This window comes from Callospermophilus lateralis, chromosome 20, assembly GCF_048772815.1.
Source record: "Callospermophilus lateralis isolate mCalLat2 chromosome 20, mCalLat2.hap1, whole genome shotgun sequence".
NCBI lineage: Eukaryota > Metazoa > Chordata > Mammalia > Rodentia > Sciuridae > Callospermophilus > Callospermophilus lateralis.
In genome coordinates, this window is record NC_135324.1 from 4,934,171 (window position 1) to 4,949,933 (window position 15,763).

At 40.0% G+C, this 15,763-nt stretch overlaps 1 protein-coding gene across 2 annotated transcripts in view; it reads left to right on the forward strand.

The window, feature by feature from the left end:
* The window catches only part of Tamm41 (TAM41 mitochondrial translocator assembly and maintenance homolog), a 47,658-nt gene that overhangs the window by 21,892 nt on the left and 10,003 nt on the right, over nucleotides 1-15,763 (forward strand). For both annotated transcript variants that reach the window (XM_076841073.1, XM_076841074.1), the window contains 2 exons: nucleotides 6,416-6,561; nucleotides 14,774-14,939. In XM_076841073.1, the coding sequence (XP_076697188.1) occupies nucleotides 6,416-6,561; nucleotides 14,774-14,939 (312 nt within the window). The remainder of the gene's footprint in view (nucleotides 1-6,415; nucleotides 6,562-14,773; nucleotides 14,940-15,763) is intronic.

The window sequence follows — 15,763 nt, forward strand, 5'->3', positions numbered from 1 at the left end:
TACATTAGGCTGGCTCTTAGAAAAACTGCCTTAGGTTTCTTTTATTTTTTGGTTTATTAGCAGTACTGGGAATTAAATTACCAGGTGTTCTACCACTGAGTTTATATTCCCAGCCCTTGCTTTTTCTTTTATTTTGAGACAGGGTCTCACTAAGTTGCCCAGGCTGGACTCAAACTTGGCATCCTCCTGCCTCAGGCTCCCAAGTACCTGGGTTTAAAGGAATGTGTTATTGCATATGGCTTGCTTTACTCATTTTTTTAAAATACAAAGTACTTATTTTGTCCTATTTCAAAAGAATGAAGTTAGATCCCTAACTCATACCACACACAAAATTACTCAAAATGAATCATAGATAGAAGAGTTAAATGTAAGAGATAAAACTCTTAAAAGAGTGACTTTAGATTAGAAAGATGACTTCTCAGATATATACCAAAATGTATATCAAAAGCAGAAACAATAAAAGAAAAAAAATAAGACCACATAAAAATTAGAAACTTTTGGGCTGGGGATGTGGCTCAAATGGTAGCGCGCTCGCCTGGCATGCGTGCAGCCCGGGTTCGATCCTCAGCACCATGTACAAACAAAGATGTTGTGTCCGCCAAGTACTAAAAATAAATAAATGTTAAAAAAATTCTCTCTCTCTCCCTCTCTTTCTCACTCTTTAAAAAAAAAAAAATTAGAAACTTTTGTGCTGCTAGTAATATCATTAGGAAAGTAAAAAACAACTAACAAAGTAGAAAAAATGTTTATAAACATACATCTGACAAGGAACTACTATCAAAATATATAAAGAATTCTTTTTTTTTAAAGAGAGAGAAATTTTTTTTTAATATTTACTTTTTTAGTTTTCGGTGGACACAACATCTTTATTTTTATGTGGTGCTGAGGATCGAACCCAGTGCCCCGCACATGCCAGGCGAGCACGCTACCACTTGAGCCACATCCCCAGCCCCTATTATAAAGAATTCTAACAATTACAATAAAAATAATCCAAGTTTAAAACAGGCAAGGGGCTGGGGATGTGGCTCAAGTGGTAGCACGCTCGCCTGGCATGCGTGTGGCCCGGGTTCGATTCTCAGCACCACGTACAAACAGGGATGTTGTGTCCGCCGAAAACTAAAAAATAAATATCAAGAAGAAATTCTCTCTCTCTCTCTCCTCTCTCACTCTCTCTTTAAAAAAAAAAAAAAAAAAAAAAAAAAAAAAAAAACAATAAATAAAGGCATTCTGTCCATCTACAACTATCAAAAAAATTTTTAAAAAATTAAAAAAATAAAAATAAAAACAGGCGAGGATTTGAATAGGCATTTTTGTCAAACAGAATATATAAATAGACAATAAGCACATGAAAAGATGCTCAACGTTATTTGTATTAGGGAAGTGCCTGTCAAAGCCACATAGACACCACTTCAGAACCACTAATATAACTGTGGTATCAGGACAGACACACCAGGCGCATGCAGTGGTGCACACCTGAATCTCATAGACCGGGCAGGAGGATCGCAAATTCTCAGTAACTTAGTGATACCCTGTCTCAAAATAAAAAATTAAAAGGGCTGAGGATTTAGTTCCATGGTAGAATGCTTGTCTATCATGTTTAAGGCCCTGGGTTCAGTCCTTAGAACTGCAAAAAGAAACCATCTAGTTTGGGATTCAGTCCTTGAATTACCACATAAAATCTTGCACTGAACAAATTGTGTCATTTGCTGCCTGAGGTAGGGCCTAGATCATTGTTATCTCCAGTGTCTAACACAGCTCTTGGGGCTTGGTAGCCACCCAGATATTCAGTGAACTGAAATAACAGCAATATTGTGACTAATTGAAAAAAAAGGAAAAGTTAACCAATAATTGTTATCTTAGATGCAGGGCTTCCTGTCTCCTCTATCCTTTGCCTATCCTGTTTGTTTCTTTTTTGGTTTTGGTACTGGGGATTGAACCCCGGACCCAGAGGCTCTTTACCACTGAGCTACATCTCCAGCCCTTTTTTTTTGTTTTTTATTTTGGAATGGTGTCTCACATAGTTACCCAAGTTGGCCTCAAACTTGGAGTCCTCCTATCTCAGCCTCCTAAGTTGCTGGGATTACAGGTGTGCATCACGGTGCCAGTTTGCCCATCCTATGTACATATCTTACTATCAGCATTATCTGCTTTACTACTTAACAAAACATTCTCTAATACATTAGCTTTGTAAATCTGAAAGGAACTGCAAGGTGGTGGAATTAGTAGGATTGTAAAGCCATCTTACAGAGAAGGAGACTGATTCAGAAAAGCTAAATAACTTGTCTCAAATCACCCTGGGACTTTGCCAACCTTGGAAGAGTCTTTCTATGGTGCTGTGCACCCCTCTCCCACCCTCAAGTTCATAATTAGGCCCCTGGATGCTGGTTGCATGCCTGGATCACAGAGCTATAGATGGTTTACAAATCTCTGAGCATCAAATCCAAAGAGAGATTATTCTTTTGTTTGCCCTATTGCATTATTCTGGCAATTCTCTGGGTAGAATATTCAAGAGTTAAAACCAGCAATAAAGATAAAATAAAAGCTAAGAGTCAGTTTTTCTCAATCTGTTGCAAACAAATCTCCAAAGATAAGAAAATTGATTCTTATGATCAGATGCTGGTTCACACTGTGCCCATGATTTTATTCACTTTGTTCTGAAGAAACAAGTAATCAGCCCGTTTATCTACCATCCCCTGTGGCTGGGCTCAGGGTTCTACTCCGCGGCAGTTGGAGAAATTCAATTCAGCAGATTTATCCATGTGCCTTCTCTGTGCCAGGCAGTGTAAGAGGGGCCAGGGGTGCAGAGCTGAACGAGCCCAGTCCTTGTTCTCAGAGTCTAGGGTGTTCTCTAGGTCCTATAGTCATGGCATGCAGTTGTTCTTTAGGGAGAGGATTTGAATTCATTTGCTTTTACATTTTAATCAATTGAATACATATTGTTATATTTGATGGCTGTAATTTTTAATGGTGTTACACTGTTCCTCCATGATAGGATATGGATTTACCATCATAGTTTAATCATCTACTATCTAAACTCTAAGAATTTTATGTGTGTGGAAAGTATAGAAAGAGAAGGATTAACATGGATATTTAGGACTCAGCGGTGGTGCAAAGTAATCTTTCATTTCAGGGGCAGCCCTGTGAAATTTAGAGTTTGATGACATTTCATCCCTTCAAAGATTAATAGGAGTTTTCAATAAAAGTATCAGGGTTTGCACATTTGGAAGTTAACCCAGCCACATCTCCATTCACATTTGTCATCTCACCTATATGTCTTGTGAATTTATTTTTAAATGCTAGAAGTAGTACATCAGCATTATAGAAGTGAGGCAAATCACAGAGGAAAATAGTTGCCTAAAATGTCACTACCCTGAAACTGAGAGGCACTTGGACCTTGGGCAACTTATCTCTGAACCTTAATCTCCTCATCTGTAAAACTGGAATGATTTCAACTTTATGAGGCTTTGCTAAGGCTAAGAGATAGCACAGAACATATACCCAAAACCCAGAATATGTGGATATTTTATTAGAGCAAAAATAACTTCTTTCGTGTGCATGGTGCTAAGGATGGACCCACGTCTGTGCATGCGAGGCAGGCCCTCTGCCACTGAGCTTCCCTGTAACCCCCCATCTTTATATGATCCCTTTGTCTAGTTTTTCATGTTTTTTCTTTTTTGCAGTTTTTTGTTGTACTTATGAACCCTCGTTTCTTATTGCACATTGTTATACGACCATTTTCCATGTTGCTATATATGTTGGCTGTAATTTTTAATGGTGGTACACTGTTGCTCTGTGATAGGATATGGATTTATCACCATAGCTTATCCATTTACCCTATTGTGCATTTGGCTTGCTTCCAGTACAAATAACACTTCAACGAACAGGGTTTCTGTTGTTCTTGCGGTGCTGGAGAGCAAACCCAGGGTCTTACCCATGTCAGACAAGCACTCTACCACTGAGCTATGTCCTTAGCCCATATTTTTCAGGGGGAGGGGCTACCAGGGATTTAACTCAGGGTCACTCAGCCACTGAGCCACATCCCCAGCCCTATTTTTTATTTTATTTAGAGACAGGATCTCACTGAGTTGCTTAGCACCTCATGGTTGCTGTCGCTGGCTTTGAACACCTGCCTCAGCCTCCCAAGCCACTGGGATTACAGGTGTGTGCCCCTGCGCCCAGCCTCAGTCCATTATTGATATGTTTGTACTTCCTGGGAAGTTTTAGGCAAGTACTTAATCTCTGTGGCAGTTGCCTTGTCTACTAACTGGAGAAGGAATGGTCTGTCGGAGAGGAGAGCTGCGTGGGTGAAATGGGGCAGCACAACAGCCCGGAAGCAGTGCCTGGTGTGTACCAGATGTTTAGTAAACATTACCTCTTATTTCTCTAGGCTTGCCCACCAACCATGGGGTTTCTTGATTCACTGCCCTCTAAGGATTTTGGCAGTTTCTGATGTCAACAGCAATATGTAAAAGGACCAGTTCCTCAACACCCTCATTAGCAGTGGATCCTTGGTTTTAACTATGTAACTCTCTGTCCCTTTAAAATAGGGTAGCAGCAAATATACAGCACTTGGCTAGCAGGAGTAAGGCCCTGCTTTTCATCCCCCTCACTATAATCAATCAATCAGTCAAATTGGAACAAAATAGCAAATTCATCCAAAGTTGGGCAGTGTGTTAAGGGTGGGATCTCTTCTGCACCTTCACCTGAACAGTCAATGCCTATGCCAAGGTCAAGTTCCTCAGGGTGTTTAGAATTCTGGTTTTCTGAAACCACTAGTCCCCAGCTGATTTCTACCAAATTATTGTGTAAGTTGGACCTTTGAAACTTAAAAAACCAGCATATTTTATTTCTTACTGAAATGCCGCCTCTCTGGATAAATTATAAAGAAGAGAGATTTATTTGAGGTCATGCTTCTGGTTCAAGGCCAAGAGACCACATCTGGTGGTGACTCTGCTGGCAGAGTCCCACATGGTGCAGGGCATCACATAGTGATAGGGAACTTACGTATGTCTGTCTTCTGGGAGGCTGCCGGTGTTCAGTCACGGGGCCTCTACCCTGACCAACTTATCTAATCCTCATTAATCTCTAAAAGGCCCCACCTCTAAGCCCCAGAGTCAAGTTTCTTCCCTTTTAATACCTCCCCAAAGACATTAAATTCCAACATGAGTTTCAGAGGGGACAAATCCTATTCAGACCATTGGCAGACCTCTTTATATTTTTACTTTTCCTTAAATAAGACACCAGTTGGCTCTAGAAAAATCCATGTGGCAGGCAGTGGTCTCTGAATTCTTCTCCCATCTAGAGACAGTAAATTGGCAAGGATAACCAGTGTGCCCTGGTTTGACAGTTAATACTTGTTCTGGTGTAATTGTCTGTAGTGCTCTCTTCATCCTCTAAAATAACAAATTATACCATCCTCCTAGTCCCAGGGGTTTCTCAGAAACTGGGGCATCTGCCCGTACTTGCCACCTCCCTGGCACTTAGCTGTCTGTCCAAGAAAAGTTTCAGCCATATTTTTCTCACTGAGCTTAACCTGGGAGGGTCCAGCTTCCTTTTTTCTTTTTCTTCTCTCTCTCTCTTTCCTTTTTTTTTTTTTTTTTTTGTATTGGGAATTGAACCCGGGGCCTCACAGTTGCTAAGCACACACTACCGCTGAGCTGCACCCCAACTCCTACCAGCCTCTTTTGAATTCACATTCGCCCACTGGGTATTCACTCAAACATTCTCTTTTCCTCCAAGTCTCACTGATGATTGTCAGTAGCAGAGGCAGGCACTTTTCATTTTGTTTCAAAAGTTGCTCTTTGTGCTTGTTATTGATGTTTCAGCTCATTTCATGTCACAGACAAACATAACACCCCTCATTTCTCACCACTTGCAACTTTTCAGATTATATCTGCCTTTAATTTCATCTTAAATGTAAACTTCTTCTTATTGGGATTTTTAAGACTCTCTGCTCTTGCCCTCATCAAATGCAATAAGGTTAATTACATTCATAAAGCTCCCCAGAAGCCCCCATGCAAACAGATCCACAATGAGTGAGCAATGGCAAGGACAAATCTCAAGTGCTAATACACAACTCCTGTCTCCATGAATGGCCATAGGCAGAGCGTTGCTTTTAAAATAAAGGATTATAAGTACAGAATCTTCTGCATTAGAAAAACAAAAAGAAACTAGCTTCTCCCTGATGATTACCTTTTGCACTTAGGTAACTGCGTTTTCGCTAGTCTATAGGGCTTTGTGATTTGAGAAGCTCTAAATAAGTACCTGTCTTCCTTGGGTAAGTTTTAAGGAAGCAAAGAGTCTGGGTAAAAGATCCTGCCAGGCCAAAGCAGGGCAGTACCTGTGTGGGGGCTACAGTTCTACATGCAAATGGGGATTCTAAATGGGAGTTTATTTTTCTGTCTGTTTTAACTAGGTGACTTTCGGATGGTGATTGGAGAGGATAAGACAAAAGTGTTGAACATTGTACTGCCCAACATGGCCCATTTCCGCGAGCTGTACAGCAGCATTCTACAGGAGAATCCCCAAGTGGTGTATAAAACCCAGCAAGGCAGACTGGAGGTAAACCATAGGTGGGAAATAACTTCCATCGCTCCTAAGGCAACAGCTACATGAGGTACTGGGAATTGAACTGGAAAGACAACTTTAAGAAACAGGAATTAGGGGCTGGGGATGTGGCTCACGCGGTAGCGCGCTCGCCTGGCCTGCAAGCGGCCCGGGTTCCATCCTCAGCGCCACATACAAAGATGTTGTGTCCGCCGAAAACTAGAAAATAAATATTAAAAAATTAAAAAAAAAAAAAAGAAATAGGAATTATTATTATTTTTGGTACTGGGCATTTAAGCCAGGGTGCTCTACCACTGAGCTGTACCTGCTGGTCCTTTTTTTGACTTTTTTATTTTAAGACTGTCTCACTGAGTTCCTCAGGCTACCATTGACCTTGTGATGCTCCTGCCTCAGCCCCCTGAGTTGCTGAATTGAAGGTATCCACCACTGTGCCCGGCAAGAATTCTTTTTAAAACAAGAAAAGAATAGATAATGTGAAATGCCAGAACAATCATTGCTCATTTTAACGGATTTTGCCATTCTTGCTTCAAGTTAAAGTATTTTTGTTTTCTGCTTTTTAAATATTTACTTTTACCAAAATATCTGCCCATGGTTTAAAGCCAAGTGGTACCTTGAGGTTTATAATAAAAAATAGCAATTTCCTGCTCTGCCTTTCCCTGTTTTCTATACCTACTCCAGAGGCAGCTTCTTCAGCTTTTTAGCTGATTCCTGTGATATTTACCACCACCTTCTAAATAACAGGATTTGACTTCTTTCTTGACTGTTTTCAGCTTTATACTTTATTTTTGCCATCCTACTGTGAAAATGAGGATTTTTTTTCACTCTTACACTACCCCGTCAACACACACGCATATTTTTCTCCTATTTCACTCTCACTTTTCCCCTCTTACCTCACCCCCTCATGTTCCATTATAGTTATTTTATAACTATTCATTAAGTTAATATTCAACATTTACTTCATTATGACAATCCCCCCATGCTGAGGATGGAACCCAAAATGTTGTACATTCTAGGCAAGTGCCCTGCCACTGAGCTCCACCCCCAGGGCTATGACAGCTTCTCTTTTATTGCTGAGATACAGTATTATGAAATTCCCTTTCCTGTACAACTTGTTTCTCCTGGAGTTAATTGCCTTCCCCCCTCCCGCTTGCTTGGTTTATTTGGTAGAGTGCTTGTGCTTGCCTAGCATGGGGAAGGCCCTGGGTTCATTCCCACCATAGGGGGAAAAAAATCCTGAAACTCTCAGAGATCTATGAAACTCATCTGCTTATAGTCAAATAAATTGAGTGTTTTCTCCCCCGGCCCCTTGAGGACATTCTTCCATGAGGCCCCTGTTCAGTCCCTTCCTAGGCTACTTGTTTTCTAGGATTAGGGTCCTAACTTCTTTTTGTTATCACCCTGAGAATTTCCCTTGGTAGTCTGTCGTTTGCTATTCTGTCTTCTGGATCTTGTATCTTCCTCCTTCATAATTCTGGTGAAGAATGTCTGTTAGTACCTTCCTCACATAGATTGTGAGAGCGGCAAGTGTTTGGGATCAGATACCTCTGATAAATCTACCTCACTGATGGATCATTCAATGAGTAATAGGCTAGATATCAAATTCTAGGGTAGAAATCATCTTCCCTCAGAATTTTAAATCATAGCTCCATTTCTTCTTTCAGTATTGCATTAAATATTTGGTGGCATTCAGATTCCCTATCCTTTGGATATGACCCCTTTTATCTCTCTGACAGTGTTTAGGATATTTTCCTTTTTTGCAGACTTTTGTTGTTGTTTGTTTGTTTATTTGTTTTGGTATTGGGGATTTAACCCAGAGGCTTTGAACCATTGAGCTATTTTTATTCTGAGGCAGGGACCTGCAAAGTTGCGTAGGCCCTCACTTAGTTGTTAAGGCTGGCCTGGAGCATAGGCATGTGCCCCCACACCCAGTCACTATTTTTAACTTTTGTGATGACTTGCCTTTATTTTTGTACACGTCTGTTTTAAATTTATTATTTGAGCACTTGGTGGTCCTTTTGTATCTGGAAAATGATGAAGTTTAGTTTTAGGAAATCTATTGTTTCTGAAATAATTTCCTCATACCCACTTTCTTAGTTTATTCTTTTGGGAATTCCTGTTATTTGTGGAACTCCTGCTTTGATTTTTTTTTTTCCCTTTCTTTCCTGTTTCCTCAGGTTTCTGTTCAGCTTTCTGGAAGAATCTTTCAAGACTGATTGTTTAACTTTTCTGCTGAATTTCCAGGTCCCATTGGAGACTCTTTTTTATGACACCCTATTCTTGCTTTATTAATGCATCATCTCTTCCTCAACTCTTTAATGATCTTTATTATAATTTTGAAGTTTTTTTCTTGCTCCCTTTATTTGTCTTTCTTAGTTCCTTTCATTCTCTCATCTATTGTATTAGAGGTCTTCCTCAAATATCTGAATGCTTTTCCTGGCCTATTTTTAAAAAGTGAGACACTAAAATGCAGACTGAGAGTTCCTTGTGACAGATAGAGTATACCAGCTGATGGGCTTCATATGGAATCATGTACCAAGTACTTGGCTATTTTATTAGAGGACCCCAAATGTCAGTATCTGTAGAATTTCTTCAGAGAGACATCTAGAGGACAGTGAAGGGTTATATTTCTACATGCCAACTTTTCTAGAAACTGAGCAAAAGAAAAGGATTGGAATTTCCTTTAATACAAAGCTAAGCTTATTCAAACTCCTCCCTGTGATCTGCAAAAGCAGATGTATGATCTAGTTTTCAGTTGGTTTTGTATCCAAGGTATTTATAAAATAAATAAAAATTTGTTTTAGTTGCAGTTGGACATGATATCTTTATTTTATTTTTGTGTGGGGCTGAGGATCGAACCCAGCACCCCGCACATGCTAGGTGAGAGCTGTACTGCTGAGCCACAACCTCAGCCCAAAAATGAAATTTTTTAAAAAATAAAAATAAATAAATAAAATAAAAAGATATTATAATAAATAAATATAAAAAATAATAAATTATTTAAATAATTATTTAAAATAAATAAATTTTTTTTTAAAAATCTGGGCAAGAGGTACTAAGAGATCTGTATCTGCAACCCTACCTCCTGCTGATCAGGGTCATTTGCTCCTGTTGATATGTAAGCACCTCATTTCCTGGACTTTCAGCATGGAATTCTAAAGTGATCCATGGTAGTTCTAGCTTAAAATTTAATGAGATATTTGCTGTGTCTTGGGAGAAACCATCCTCCTCTGAGAACTGGGACCTTTAAATCCACAGATCTAGAGTTTTGAGATGAGACATACTGATTCCCAGGTAGCCATTGGAGGTGATGCTAAGCAGGTCACTCAGTTCCCAGATCTATGTCTCTGCCAGTTGGAATAGTATTACGCAGTGGTCATTAATTTAGGACATCTACTACACCATCCCCACAGGGTATCATTGCCAAGCTGGTGCCTTAGCTGTTCCTTGGTGTCTTTCATAGACCTTTTCAATGTGACCTGCTAAAATTTTAAGCCAGAAAATTATTTGTGTGTGTGGCAAAAATTGTCCCCCTTTGAGAACCACTGCTCCACTGGGTGGTAGTACAGTGGAGCCGTGGTCCGGTGCCCACTGAGGTCCCTCCACTCTTCCTTTTCTCTAAAGTGAGCCCCTGAGTTCTGTCACATAGTACACCACGTTGACGAATCTGAGCCCCATGCAGTGGTACTGGCTAGATTCTGTAGACAGAAAAGGTAAAGCTCTTGTCCTCTCCTCTCTCTTGGTATTGGGTCTGAACATTTTTCTCTGTTCTGCCTCTAGAACCTAAGGAGGCCCAGCCCATCACTGTGCTTCTGTCTTAATGGTGAGAGACATGAGATGCCATGAGTTAACCTCTTCTCTAGAGAAAATGTCCCAGCATTTAGGGATCAAGACTACTTGACCCTACCAGGCACGGTGACACATACCTGTAATCCCAGTGGTTTACAAAGCTGAGGCAGGAGGATGGTGAGTTCAAAGCCAGCCTCAGGAAATTAGTAAGGCCCTATCTCTAAATAAAATATAAAAAGGGCTGGAGATGGGGCTCAGGGGTTAAGTGCCCCTGGGTTCAATTCCCAATACCAAAAAGAAAAAAAAAAGATTATTTGACCTCTAAAAATCTCACCTAGGTGTTGGGCTCTGGGAATCTTCATCAGTATCTCAGATCCTCTGGAATGAATCTATCTGCCAAGGCCTCCAGCTCACCGGGTGACACATTATGTCAGTGATCTAGCTCACCGGGTGACACATTATGTCAGTGATCTAGATCAACATGGTGATATACCGAATGTCCAAATAAACTGGCTTCCTTCAAGTATAACAGAGGGGGGGATTTCTAGCTGTGAGGCAAACCATAAAGTGTAATGTTTTCTGTCCCGTGAGTGAGAGCTGATTCTGATCCTCTGACCTAATTGAGATGGAGAAAAGTGCACTCATTCACTATGTCTGTGATCCCAAATGCATTCCCATAGTTTTATTGATCTGCTTTTAGAAGATTTACCACATCTGGCACAGCAGATGTTGTTGGGGTTCCTACTTGCTTGAGTTTGTAACAGAGTCTGCTGAAATCCACCAGGCTCTATTTGGTTTTATAAGGGCCACACTTAATGGGGATATAATGGGGGTCCATCAATCCTTGTGTTTGTCAGGATTCTCCAGAGAAACAGAACCAACAGAGAGAGAGAGAGAGAGAGAGAGAGAGAGAGAGAGAGAGAGAGAATGAATGTGTGTGTGTGTGTGTGGAGAGAGAGAGAGAGAGAGAGATTGATTTTAAGAGATTGGCTCATGAGTTGTGGGATCCAGTGAGTTCTTTTTTCCATTACTGGGGATTGAACCCAGGGATGCTCTGCCCCTTAGCTACATCCCCAGCCCTTGTTATTTTATTTTGAGACAGGGTCTCCTGACATTGTTGAGGGCTGACCTCAGCCTCTCAAGTACCCAGAATTATAGGTATATGCTACCGTGCCTGATGAAGTCTGGCAAGTTCTGAGTTTTGAGACCCAGGGAGGAGTCAGCCTTGCAGCCTTGAGTCTAGAAGCAGAATTCCTGGGGTTGGGAGAGAGAGACTTTAGCCTTTTCTCTTAAGTCCTTCAACTGATTGGATGAGGCCTATCCATAATCACAGAGGGTAATCAACTCTACTCAAAGTTGACTGATTTAAATGTTGTTTGCATCTTAAAAATACCTTCCACTCAACATCTAGACTGGTGTTGAACTCAGCAGCTGAACACTACAGCCCAGCCCAAGGAAACACAAAATTAGCCACCACATCCTTGAGGGCTGCAGCTGGTACTAATCACTGCCATCTCTCCCGGGGTGATGTTTTATTTTTTCTTTACTCTTTTGGCCAGCAGAGAGAGTGTCAACTTCAGAGACTTCCACTTGGTCTGCACTGTGGCAGCTCCAGAATTCCATCTTGGAGTCTGCCTGTGAGGACCACCCCTGGCACCAGTTGTGTAAGATTGGGTAGATTTGCTAAAAAAGGCCTCTGGTCCTGCGGTGATGCTTGGGATCCAGAGGGCCCCTCAGAGTTGTCCCAACTTGACTCAGAGGCTAGGCCTTTGTACTCTGGCATTGTCCAGTTATTGGATACAGGCAACTTCCTTTGGCTAGAGACAGTTCTAAAAAGGACTCCGGGAGGGGGACTTGGCTGACTTTCCCAGTACCTGGGTCCGCCTCAGATCCGGGTGGTGTGCCACAGTGTCCACTATCACAGGACTCTGTCTGCTTTTTTTCAATATGAGTTTTATTGATGTATTTTTTATGCAACATAAAATTGATCCCATAGGCACTGTACCACTGAGCCATACCCACCACCCTTTTTTATTTTTTATTCTGAGACAGGGTCTTGCTAAGTTGTCCAGGCTGGCCTAGAACTTGAGATCTTCCTGCCTTAGCCTCCTGAGTCGCTGGGATTATAGTTGTACATAATTCATTGGCCTTTATTATATTCATAGAGTTATGCAGCCATAACCACAGTCTAATTTTAGGACATTTCCATCACTCTGTACAGAAACCCATACCCATTAGTAATTCCCAGCTTTCTTCTCCCCCAGGCAACCGTTAATCTACTTTCTGTCTCTATGGATTGGCCTACCCTTCATATAAATGGGTACTTCATATAAATGGGATCATACAATAAGTAGCCTTTTTTATATCTACTTTTAAAATGTATTTTGACTTTCACAATTTAACTGCTTTCACTTTCACACTTTAATGAGAATCTAAAAATAAAAAGAATCTGAACATGTCACCTAATAATTTTTCTTTAAATACGATTTCAAATAAAAATTCCAGTGCATTCTTTTCTTCAAGAGAAAGCATTGGCAAACACCATTTTCTAATTCCTCATATTACTCAAGCCATTTTGGCATTTCTAAAATTCCTAGAATCTATATTTCATTGCCAAAGCATAACTTAAATATAATATCCTTTTGACCTATTTCAATACGTGGCTCCAAAACAAGAATCTATAAAAATCATTTATAGGATATTCTACAGAAATAAGAACATTTTTTTTTGTCATCTGTATAGCCAATGGTACGTAAAGGTGGAACCTATGAATGTAGAACAATCCTAGTAATAAATATGAGGTGTTTGGATTTTGTAAAAAACACCCGTGTATCTTTAATAGAGCCACTAATGGCATTTCCTTCTTCTTTGCATAGATTTTTTTTTAAACAAAACTAGAAAATTCAGGCATTAATATATGTAGACTTAATAAATATATGTTGGGCTAGGGTTGTAGCTCAGTGGTAGAGCACTTGCCACACATGCGTGAGGCACTAGGTTCAATCTTCACCATCACATAAAAATAAACAAAAGATATTGTGTCCATCCACAACTAAAAAAAAATATTTTTAAAAAGTAAAATAAAATAAATATTTTTTGAATGAAAAATATGATAGAATGAGTGAATTCTAATTATTAAGAAAATTGATCAAAGTTAAAAAACCTGAATCTAAAATTTCATACATTTATTTGTCCAGGTTTTTTGTTTTTTAACTATTCTCTTAAATAAGTTAAGGCCCAAACATTTTTTAAAAGAATATAACAGAAATTCCTACTTAGAAAATAATGTAGTGGGGGCTGCATTTGAGGCTTAGTGGTAGAGCACTCGCCTGGCATGTATAAGACACTAGGTTCGATCGATCCCTCAGAACTCCATTAAATAAAGGTATTGTGTCCATCTACAACTGAATATATATATATATATATATATATATTTTTTTTTTTTTTTTTTAATAAAATTACATGCTGTGCTGCTTAGGGCATCATTGCTGGTTCTCCTCTTGGCAGGCAAGCAGTGTTTACATGTAGACTTTTTAAAAGTGTAATTCCATGAAGCACAGTAAAGTGTAATGGTGAAGCTGGTCTGGTCACAGTCCTGTGACTACGTTTTGATTCAGTGGAAGAGTCTAATGCATAGTTTCATATGTTTTATTCATGTATCTTTCACAGTGTACTTTAGAACTCATTAGGAATAGAGCCACTCACATTGCTCACTCTTATATAGCAAGTGACAACAGCTAAGTTATATTGATTCATTTATTCATTCCCTCATTCATCCAATATATTTCGAGTACCTACTATGTGCCAGGGGATTAAAAGTGAATATTAGTCTTCCTCATCAGTATATTCCTGCAGTTTGTGAAGTTCAACACGGTATGTAAAAGTCTATAAGGACAAGAAGCACAAATTCGTGTGATCCAGTGATGTTAACTCAAGGCTGCATTTAATGTGGGAAGATGATCTAAGTGCCCTGGTTTGATAGGTATTTGTTACCTGTAGCCCACCTTTTGTAACCACTAGAGACAAATAGAAATTTTAACTGAAAGTCAGAAACTCATCCTTAAAAGAGGCTTCTCTTCTTTTCTTTTGTCAAAATGGAATATTATAGGAAAAGAATTGTTCTTTTTGAAGGGACTTGGGACTCTAAACACAAAGACATTGAGTTTCAGAAAGAAGAGAGTTTCCCTAGCATGCTGCCTAGGTTAGGTGTGGGTGCTTATTGTTTATGTGATTTGATTTGATTTTACTTTATTTTTAATAGAAGAAAAAAACCCACTTAATTACATATGTATGCATGGGAGTCCCACATAATATGAGATCCCTGTTTTTGTTATTTTAAGTAGAAGCCATGTGTCTCTGAATATTTATAGAATTCAAAGCACTTCCATAGACATCATCTCTCTCTTTCTTCCCCCCTCAGATAGATAAAAGCCCAGAAGGACAATTCACTCAGCTGATGACATTGCCCAAAACCTTACAGCAACGAATAAATCACATTATGGATCCTCCAGGAAAAAACAGAGATGTGGAAGAAACTTTACTCCAACTTGCTCATGATCCTGACTGCGGTGATGTGGTGCGGCTGGGTATGTTTGTGTGTTTGAGGCGAGGAAGTGCTAGCTACAGTTAAAGCAGGCTTTGTGTGCAGTGGAGATGTATTATTTCTTCCTTCTTCCCCAGGAGATTGAGAGAGAGATTGCCTCAGGGAAGAAGGAAAGCTCCAACACTTTCGGGTTTTTCCCAATCTACATTTTCATTGGCTTGAAATAAAGTGGTGGAAATCCTTTTTTTCAGATTTCTATATCCCAAATCACTGTCAAAGGGAGAAGACGCACTGCTTTTGGTTCCAAGAGCATAACTTCTAGAAGTTGTTTAAAAGATGGGCCTTTGTTCTCCATGGTGGTCTAAGAAAGAAGGAGACTGGTGACATTTTTAATGTTTTCATAATATCACACCAGCTGGGACACAGCTCTCCCCACTGGATGTGTCTCAGTCTGTGTTCAGCAGGTTCCTTCTAGCATGGCCCACATTTCACAGCATCATCCCCAGGGCCTCCCCAATTGTCAGAAAAAATCGGAAACTTCAGAGATTCACTTCCCCAGAAGTGGTAAAGGTAATTTACGAGGTCAGCCAGTAAAGAAATAATTACAAATTGAGAATGTCTCTCAAATGAGAGCCTTCTCCTCTTATCATTTATTGAGCTTTTAGTGAGCCCTCCCAGGTGCAGGCCTCCCTGCTAGATGTAATTCACAATCACAGTGCTGAACACTGCTGTCCTGGGTGGCTCCTCGCTCTCCAGCAGGACCTGCCCAGGTTTTCAGAGCACACATTTTTATGCTCCCTGCTGCAAAGTTCTGAGGCCCATTGTTGTTGTTTGTTTTAACGTGTCCTAGTAACAGTCTGACCTCTG